Source organism: Hippocampus zosterae, chromosome 12 (assembly GCF_025434085.1).
Source record: "Hippocampus zosterae strain Florida chromosome 12, ASM2543408v3, whole genome shotgun sequence".
NCBI lineage: Eukaryota > Metazoa > Chordata > Actinopteri > Syngnathiformes > Syngnathidae > Hippocampus > Hippocampus zosterae.
Window position 1 is genome coordinate 18,759,888 of NC_067462.1, and position 9,660 is coordinate 18,769,547.

General features: G+C 40.4%; 1 protein-coding gene and 1 long non-coding RNA gene across 3 annotated transcripts; one reads left to right on the forward strand and one right to left on the reverse strand.

Annotated features, from left to right (window-relative positions):
- ndufv3 (NADH:ubiquinone oxidoreductase subunit V3) lies at nucleotides 1-9,473 on the forward strand. 2 transcript variants are annotated; one of them, XM_052083043.1, is made up of 5 exons: nucleotides 1-149; nucleotides 3,061-3,154; nucleotides 5,125-5,283; nucleotides 5,365-6,222; nucleotides 9,170-9,473. In XM_052083043.1, exons 1-5 carry the CDS (start codon nucleotides 96-98, stop codon nucleotides 9,337-9,339), a joined length of 1,335 nt encoding a protein of 444 aa, XP_051939003.1. In that variant the 5' UTR covers nucleotides 1-95; the 3' UTR covers nucleotides 9,340-9,473. The 2 variants fall into 2 exon arrangements, with proteins under 2 accessions (XP_051939003.1, XP_051939004.1); XM_052083044.1 differs by having other exon boundaries at nucleotides 5,128-5,283.
- Nucleotides 7,696-8,230, reverse strand: LOC127612123 (uncharacterized). Its single transcript, XR_007965581.1, has 2 exons — nucleotides 8,095-8,230; nucleotides 7,696-8,041 (listed from the first exon to the last, which is right to left on the reverse strand). It is a non-coding gene; the product is annotated as an uncharacterized LOC127612123 (long non-coding RNA).
- Nucleotides 9,474-9,660: the final 187 nt, after the last annotated feature.

Here is a 9,660-nt window from a genome sequence, read left to right on the forward strand (position 1 = left end):
TCGAGAAGGACGAAAATAATTTGAAGGATATTAGAACGACGACAAGGACGAAAAAAGAATAATAAAGATATTACGACGACTAGAAGGACGAAAAGATGTGGAAAATGTCGACCTCCATATTGCTTTTAAGGCGACTATGGGCATCAAAGGTAACGCCTGTTTCACTTTCAGAAGTACATCCGGTAATAATTGCTACTTGATATTTCCTACTAATCAGCTTGGGTTGCTCCATACTTACATTCCAGGTACTGCACGTGAATTCGAACGAGCACGAGATTTTACCTTACGTTAATTGTGACATAGTATAAGAGTTGACAAGCGATGACTCCGGCAACACCGACGCGTCGACTTATGTGTGTAGCTCAGAACTTCCTGGTTTCTGTGTTCTTTGCATATTTATCACATACAAAGGTTCCAGTTCCAACTTAATATCGCACAGACATCCCAAGTGCCATAAAGCCAAATGAGCCATCTTAATAACTGACGATTATAGTGGATTTTGGATGGGGGGCGTGGGGGGGGGGGGGGGTGCACATTCCTCTTCATTCAAGACTGTTGCTGGGGTGATAGATTCTGCAGTGCTGATTGCTTTTTTTATTTTTGTCAAGTCAAGTCAACAGTATTTATAGAGCACTTTCAAACAGCCATCGCTGCATACAAAGTGCTGTACATGGAGCAGTTTAACATGCACAATAAACAGTAAGACAAATCGGTAATAAAGGCGGTAGAAAGCACCAAACAGTAAAACCAAGAACAAATCTAAGTCATGCTGAGTCGAATGCCAAAGGATACAAGTGAGTCTTGAGGAGGATCTTGAAAATAACTCTAAAATGAACGGGGAGCCAGTGAAGGGATGCCAGAGTAGGAATTATGTGCTCCCTCTTACGTAAATTGATTGTTTCAGGGAAGGAAATTGCGACTACCTGTGGATGGACAATTGCTGAGCTCTGACCTGATTGGTTTGCAACCCAAGTGTACTGCTTTAAAAGGGGGTTGAGACGGTCATTAGAGGGTGTGTCATCTGGGAGAGCCTTGATGCCTGTGTGCTTTAATCTGCTAATCTATGTCCAAATAAAATAAACTGAACGGGGAAATTACCTCTCTGTATCATCTGAACCGATTTTTATTCCCTTCTCACAGAGCCTGCTATTACGCATCATAACACCAAGGAAATACAAAATGCAGTTCCTAAATGACAATTTAATTTATTAAGGTGCAAAAACAAATCCCAAACTACCCATCCCTATTTGAAAAAATATACCCCCACCACCACACGATTTAATCAAACAATGATGATCGACAATTGTGGGAAAGCTGATTTCAATTTTATAGGCAACACTTTAGCACAAAATTTGTCAAATCAAGAGATCACATCGAATTTGTCAGACAAAGTGAATAGGCCACAAGATCTCAAGAAACAAATCCCGATACAACACAAAAGTTGTGGAAATATCACGGTCAAGGGTAAAGCATGAGCCTTAATGGAGACTTCTTTCTTCTTACTTTCTTTCTTTTCTGAGTGATATAAAAATGATCTATTAGATATAAACACATAACGGGGTAGGACTAGATGATTTTTTTACTTCTTCCTACTCCCTTGAACATAATAACCGTGTTGAATGATGACTGATTTCTCTTTCCTTTTTACTATTTTACTTACCTTACTTTGTCAAATTATTACTGTATATGTTTTATGTTCAATAAACAAACGAAACGAAACAAAAATGCATCATGCAATGATCCAAAGAAATTTAAGAAGAAATCAGCAAAAAGAAAAAAGTTCATTTTTGCTCAGCATTGGTTTTAGTCTTGAACTCTGCCATGCAGGTCATTTTGCCCAGTCTCTTTCTCATGATGGAGTCATGAACACTGATCTTAAGTGCGATCTGCAGTTCTTTGGATGTTGTTGTGGGGTCTTTTGTGACCTCTGGGGGTCATTTTGGTCGGTGGGCCACTCCTGGGAAGGTTCTCCACTGTTCCAAGTTTTCACCATTTGTGGATAATGGCTCTCACTGTGGTTCGCCGGAGTCCCAAAGCTGATGATGTCTAGCTTTTGAGGATCTTTTGGTCTACTTCACTTTGTCAGGCAGGTCCCATTTAAGTGATTTCTTATTTGAGAACAGGTTGTGGCAGTAATCAAGCCTGGGTGCGGCTTGAGAAATTGAACTCGGGTATGATAAAGCACAGTTATGTTTTAACAGGGGGGTGGGGGCACTTTTTCACACAGGGCCATGTGGGTTTTCATTTGTTTGATGATCTGAAAGATTTAAGTGTGACAAACATGCAAAAAAAAAAAAAAAAAGAAACCAGGAAGGGGGCAAACACTCTTTCACACCGCTGTATATGTTTGTGTTCGTGTACACTGCATGCTTAACATCCAATCAGTTTGACCCCCCCCCCCCCAAAAAAAAAGGGTATTTAAAAAATAGGTCACCTTTAATCTACAGTGGCACATGACCTGCATCACCGTGGTGTAAATCCAAAGAGGGTGTCAAAAAGGCGCCTACCATTATCTATCAAAGACATGCTAAATCGATTTCCAGCATGGGTTCAAGTGAAAGATAAATCATTTTATGCACTGAAACAGTGGTTCCCAACCTTGAGCCAAGGCACATATTTTAAGTTCGAAAAATAGCACGGCACACCACCAAACAAAATTGTCACAAAAAGAGGATACCCATGTCAATTTCATAATTCATTTATTTGTTGTTTCCATCCCAAAAATTGCTGGTGTAGGAAGATGGACGAAGAGAAATAATTTGCTATTAATAAATACTTTTTTCACCTCCATCCATTTTTCAATCTGCTTAGCACCTTGAACTGGTTGCCAGCCAATTGCGGGGCACACATAGATGAACAACCATTCGCACTCACAATGACTCTAAGAGTTCTCATACTTTTTCCTGCCACTTCAGTTATATGCTGCCTTTCCATGTTAGATTTACTGACCAATTTGGTACAGTGGTCTAGTCTGCGATTTTTTTTTTTCTTGGATTATACAAAACATTGTCCTAAATTAAAATCACACAATGTTTGACTTGTTTGCGCTTTTTTTTGTAGCACTACCAGGTGGAGAACTGGGGGATCCTGAGGACCGGCGTGTCAGCATTGTGCACCACTCACAAAGACGAGGCTGTAAAGAGCACAGAAAAGAGTATGTAGGAAATTACATCTCTTTTAATTATTTCTGGTGGTTGCATGGGGTTGTGAGTATTTTGTTATTTTGCAGTCTCATTTGTGCTCACTCTGTTTAAATAAAAACACATTCTACATAATTATTGAGGGTATGCATTAGAATTTTAATTCATTGGTTTGACAATGTTTTTCTTTTTTCCTGAAGTTGAAACACAGGATGCAGTTGTTCTCTGGAAAGCATTGACGTAGCTTCACTTTTTTGCGTACCGGTATTTTGTTTCCTGCAATACAGTGGCCCTTTGACAAGAAATTGAGAATGGAGGTGCGGCAATGCCATTGGATGCTTTGGCCTATTTTACCCAAGAAGTAGATGTAGCACACATAAATGTCTGGAAGTTAATAATGGAATGGAATGAAATATAGTTTATTGCAATTTCTACAAGTTAAATACCAGGATCAAACATTGGAATACTTGTGCGTGTCCCTAAGTCAAGTAAACAAATAAGTGAATTGTATTCAAGACAAGGTACACAGATAAAGAACTAAATATTAAACATTATAAGTAAACCGGTAAAGGACTAAACAACACATTCTAAGTAAAACAGTGCAAGCAATAAAGTGAGTCAAAGTGCATCAAAGAACCAAAGATGAGTAAGTTACAGTTTGTAAGTAAAGCAATAGCAGTAAAGTTAAGGTGGATCCGATTGAGAGCTAGACCTTATAAAATGTTATAATTAAACTACACATTATGCTTATTGCAATTAAGTACGATAAGATTAAAAAAACAAACAAACATAAGTAAACTGCACATAAATAGTGAAGTAGGAAGGTGAAGGTAAAACAGTAATGGAGGGAGCAGAAAATGAAATCAGGAAGGGGGCAAACACTCTTTCACACCTCAATGAGGAAGTGTTTACTTAAATATAAAAATATTGCACTTGGTGTCATAAATGTGTTGTGCAGAGAAATTGCACAGAAGTATTACACATGGAGGCTGTATAGCCCGGGGGTGGTGTCAAATGCTAACTCATTCACTACCAGCCAATTATAGACACCCCCACCCCCTTTCTTTTCTTTTTTTTTTACCCTAAGTGTTGGAAAATTTTTTGGGGGGGAAGTATCGGGGTTGAACATGTGGCGTGTTAAAAGACATATAAATATGTCTTTGGGAGTGAATGAGTAAATCTCTCTGTGTCGTTCACCAAAGAATATAAGGGGTGATTCTGGATGCTTTAGCTTGAGTTTGTTGACTTGGTCAGCCAGCGTTTATTGCATTGTGTTCGTGTTTGCTTGTGGTGGAATGCAAACACAGGCGAGTATGAAAGAGGAGAACTCACGTAGTGAGCAGAATGGCTTGTGGTTTAGATACGACGACTCCAAGTCCGGGCTGCAGTTTGTTGGGCTCTGTGACCAGTGCACCATTCCTCTTTTACACGAAGCATATTCCACCCCATTTTGGTTTCCCTGACAGTTTCGTTTCGTGGTAGGTGTAGCCCAGCCGGGCGCCCAGGTTGCGATCGCTGAGCCAAGTTTCGGTGAAGCAGACCGCGGCAGAACATGTAAAGGTTTTGTTGGTCCTTGTGAGGAAAAGGAGTTTATCGATTTTGTTTGGTAGAGAACGTAGATTAGCAAAATGGATCGATGGGAGAGGGGTTAGAAATCAACGCTGACGTAGCTTGACGAGCACGCCGACTCGTTTTACCCTTCTGCTTCAGTGCTCTGTACATTGCAGCCGCATATGTAGTTTGCTTTGACTTTCTCTATTGTACTGAAATGTACTCTTGAACTACCCACAGAATAAAAAACAGGTAACATATCTTCAGTCTGAGGCTGGAACACATGAATTCTATTTCCATGCATTTTAGTGTGAAACATCGCCTTGGTTTGCAAACGTTTCATATCGCAAACAAAGTGCGTAATGAATTAAGATTGTGATAACAAGTTCCACTGTATGACATGCCTTATTTTTCATTTTTCTATTTTGCTCAGCAGCAAATGATACAGATGAGAGAGCAGCCCTACTAACACACAAGACAGCAGTGTCTTTCCCTACGAGGGTTTCGAACAACGGAGCTTTTCCAACGCAGCCTCTGGGAATCGCAATATCAGTGTCCGCAGGCAAAGTAGTGGATGCATTGCCTGTCATTGGTAATATTGAAATAGCATGTACTAAACAGGAATCCTTGTCGTCTCCAACACCTCAATAGAGTTATACTGTGTTTATCACAGATACACGTTCTCCTGTGGCAGTTGACGCTTTCACTCCAGCTCCAGCCCCAGGTCATGCAGCCACAACCAAGACACTCTATTCTAAACATGGTGATCAATCAAGGGCTAAAATCACTTCCTCCTCATCCAGTGACTCTTCAGATTCTGATTCTGAGTCTGATTCTGAGTCAGAAGATGACAACTTTGAAACTTCGACCTCTGTGCAAGAGGTCCCAGAATTGCGACAGATTACACAAATAAAATTCCAACATATAACATCCAAAGAAAACGGTGATTCTAATAAACCTAATAAGGAGGTTTTAGCAGAACGTGAGGCTAAGAATGCCTCTTCTACCTTGCCAGCTGAAGCTGCACATACAGAAGCTTCTAAAAATACCAGCGAGGGACAAAATGTTCGGACTGTTGAAGACCTAATAGACTCTGCCCCACAACTCCAGGATGTGCCAGAAGATCTATCGGATACCACTGAGACAGAATTACAATCTGAAGCAGGTTCTTCTTCAGAATTAATTGCACATGTCATATCTCCCAATCTCCCTGTAAGAGTTGAAGATTCAGCAGGTAAAGCTGTGATTGAGGTTTCATCACCAGGGCAGCATCCATCTTGTGGTCTTGTAGAAATCACAGAGCCTGTGCGTCCTGAAGTGTCTGCAAATACTGCACACCTGCATGTTGAGGATGAGTCTGTCCTTCAAGGAACTGTTGAGCCTCCTTGCGGAACTGCCGTTGTGCAAGTGGGTGGTGCTTCCCCATCTGGGGCAGCTACTGATGTTGCAACCACGGTCCACACCTCGTCGCCACATCCTAGTGAGCTACTGCACCCTTTGAAAGAACTCCAGACACAGACTCCTCATGAGGGTAACACTACAGCATCCAATCCTGTAACCAAGGGGTGTCCAACCTACGGCCCGGGGGCCATTTGCTACCATCCATCCATTTTTCAGCGACCTATGACATGACAAAAAAAAAAAGAAATATCTAATATATGTGTGTGTGTGTGTGTGTGTGTGTGTGTAATTTATATATATATATATGCACACACTTAAAAAGATATTTGACATGGGCAGCAAGGTTGGTTAAAAAAGCTGGGGGAAGAGAGGGTGTAAGAAAAAGAAGTGCCAATAATACTAATAAATGTGTTTATATACAGTAGAACTTTTCTCCATATTTGAAGATTCAAACCATTTCTGACGAAAATAATATCACCGTTTATCTTCAAAACACTGTAGTGAATAAAGATGATTCAATTTTAGGGGCAAAATAGTTTCTTCCACTTTGTGACCTATAGCTGATTTATGAAGACATCACATTGATGATCCTCATGTAAGTGATGGTCACTTTACTACAGTTCTTTTTTTTTTTAGTTCTGAATGTGGGGGGTGGGATTCGGCTGCTGTTAAATGCAGAGCTGGATCAATTCTTTGAGATAGACGGCTGTTGGCCACCCCAAAACCTTGGAAAAATCCTCAACTCTATGCTTGAACATCTTTAACAGAAAGCTGATGAAATAAACTCGACAATACAAACAATATATAATTGCTTTCTTGACTGAATTTATCATCTGTCAAAAAATTGAAGAATTTTAAAGCAGCCATTTTATCCTTGCTTTGGCCCTCAAACGAAAAGGTTTGGACACCCCTGCTGTAACCATTCTTCTCTGTGGATCTCTCAGACCCCATATTAGTCTATCTCAAATGATTACAGCATACTAATTAGCGGCTGAACTTCTAAGGCTTATGTGGGCTGGCTGTGCTAACTCTGATCGCATTTTCATGCTTCCAACTTCATTGCTTGAGTGCTACTGGTTCAAATGATTCAACAGGTTTGTTGTACTGCCTTATTTTGGATGACTTAAAGTGCACAACAGCTTCCTCCTCCACGTCACTCTGGAGATACCGCAAGGGGGTGTAACTTTTCTTATCAAAATAGTTTAATCTTCAGAGTTCAAGGCTGTCCATCAGCTGCGCGTTTAGCTGTACGTTTGGATATTTTGCAAATATTACTTTCTTTTTACTGCTTTTATTTATTTGCAGAATCTGTTGACTTCAACTTGCAAAACAAAGTTAGGAGGCCTGCTGCCGTGCACATTTCCGCCATGTCTGACGGAGTAAATAAGCTCAGAGCTCGAAGCAAGTCACAGAACACGAGCAATCATATAATCACCCAGCTCGGTTGATATCGCCCTTCGACAGAGTGGGGTGTTGACTTACGCACTGCAAAAACAAACCAAAAAAAATATTTGTCTGTCTGCGCGGGCCCAGGTACCAAACGGTCAGGGCTCAGGACAGGCTGAAATGGCAAAACTTTTTTAATCATGAACAGGCTGAATTGTCACAGCCCAGAGTATATTCATAAGGAATGTTAGGGGACCACAACATCCGATGTCACTCACCTGATATACCGGTATTTGATACGGAGCAGTGGAAGTAAAAGTATGTTTTACTAATGTGGTATGCTCAACATCTTTTGTTGATGGGGATCTGTGGAGAGATTGCCGCTGATGATTTTGCTGCAGCTATTTGGTTAGGCAAGTATTATATGATTACAATAAGCATGCATTGGAAAGGGCTCACTGTGAATAAACTGGTCCCCTTGTTGAGACAGACATTGCTTTAATTGTCCCTAATATTAACAAACTATAATGTGTATAAAACACAAGTCACATTTCACAATATATCTAGCAATTCACTATATTCATGAGTTTGCTCAATGGGACCGATTCATAACAACCAATTCATAGAAATGTGTCCAAAACACACACGACTAAATTGAAGGAAAAAATCCCACAAGCAGAGCATATTTGTGAATAATTAACATTTGTACACCCCCCCCCCCCCCAAAAACATGGAAGATCAATGACACACCCAATTAAGATGAAGAAGAAGTTGCAGAAAAGAAAAACACTCGTGTGACTACATTTCAATTCAGCTAGCTCGCAGGATAACACAATCGGACTGTGATAATGTCTTCAAGCCCTATCCAATTACGAGACATGTTTTGCATTTATCGCGACTATGTCCTTGGCTTTTTGTGTACTGTGACTTAAACGAGCAAGTAGGGAACAAATTGCAGCGGCTTGGTTTTGAAAAACCGGTGTGTCTAGTAGTATATGTCATTTGTGAGGGTCTTGTGACCATGGATAGCCTAATAACAATGGTTTAGTTGTATTTATTTAAATTATGTTCTTGCATTTTTTAAAGGGGGTGGCACAGTGCTTGACTCATTGGAGTGTCCGGCTCTCAGTACAGAGGCCGTAGGTTCGTGGCTGCCCTCCTGTGTAAAGTTTACATGTTCTCCCCATAGCTGTGTGGGTTTTCTCCGGGTACACTGTTTTCTTCCCACATTCCAAAAACATTCATGGTAGGTGAATCGGACACTCTAAATTTTTTCAGTTATTTCACTTGGGTTTTAAGTACGTAACTCCACATGTATTCAGTCATAGTTTTGCTGCCTTCGGTGAAGATCTACAATGAAAAAACAGTCGTCTGAAAATAAAGAAAACACATTGAATGAGGTGTGGCCAAACTTTTGGCTCACACATACACACATAAAATACATTGTGATCAAGTGACCCACAAGCTCCCGCGTGCAGGGAAAATTGCATCAAATTTAAACGCAACCCCGCGCTGTAGCATAAAGTGTGGATAATTTATTTACCGGTACTTGCCCTCGGGTGGCCATCCTCCATTTCCAAAATGCTATCTGTGCCCCCTGCAATCTGTTTACTCAAAAAGAATAGTGGGACAAAAGAAGAGTACTAGATACTAATACTAATTCATTTTATCCACTTTGCTTTCCTTTCCAGAATCGGCAACCATGGTACATGCTGAGCCTGAAGATACTTTTGACAACAGCCTATACCGAAATTACGAACACCACAGCTACAGTACCTATACATTTGCAGACATGGATGTAGAGATGGCAAAGTATCGTCTCCCTCAGCCTACCTCTGGAAGACCCTCGCCTCGACACTAGGAGAGCTCAGCTGCACATACACACACACACCCATATATAGTTATATATACATATACGTATATACATTTCTGTATATTGAATTTGTGTGGTCCTATGAGTTTGAGCGCAAAGAAGTAACAAAGAAAAAAATAAAATGCCTCAGCAAAGCTTGTCTTGATTGTAAATTCACATGCAGTATTTAACAAAATGTGTGGGTGTTTCTGTTTGCAATTTGTCCATCTGCTGTTTTCAGGGAGAAAAAGGAGGCCCAATGGAGAAAAATGTCAGAAATATACTTGCATTGTGAAAGCGCTATATAAATCAGCATGTATTGTATTGTAT

What these genes read in the sequence shown, in the direction of transcription:
- ndufv3 (XM_052083043.1), top strand. Translation starts at nt 96, where the DNA reads ATGTGGAAAATGTCGACCTCCATATTGCTTTTAAGGCGACTATGGGCA. An exon ending in GGCGACTATGGGCATCAAAG is followed by an intron (nt 150 to 3,060) that starts GTAACGCCTGTT and finishes TTTTTTTTGTAG; the next exon opens with CACTACCAGGTGGAGAACTG. An exon ending in TGTAAAGAGCACAGAAAAGA is followed by an intron (nt 3,155 to 5,124) that starts GTATGTAGGAAA and finishes TATTTTGCTCAG; the next exon opens with CAGCAAATGATACAGATGAG.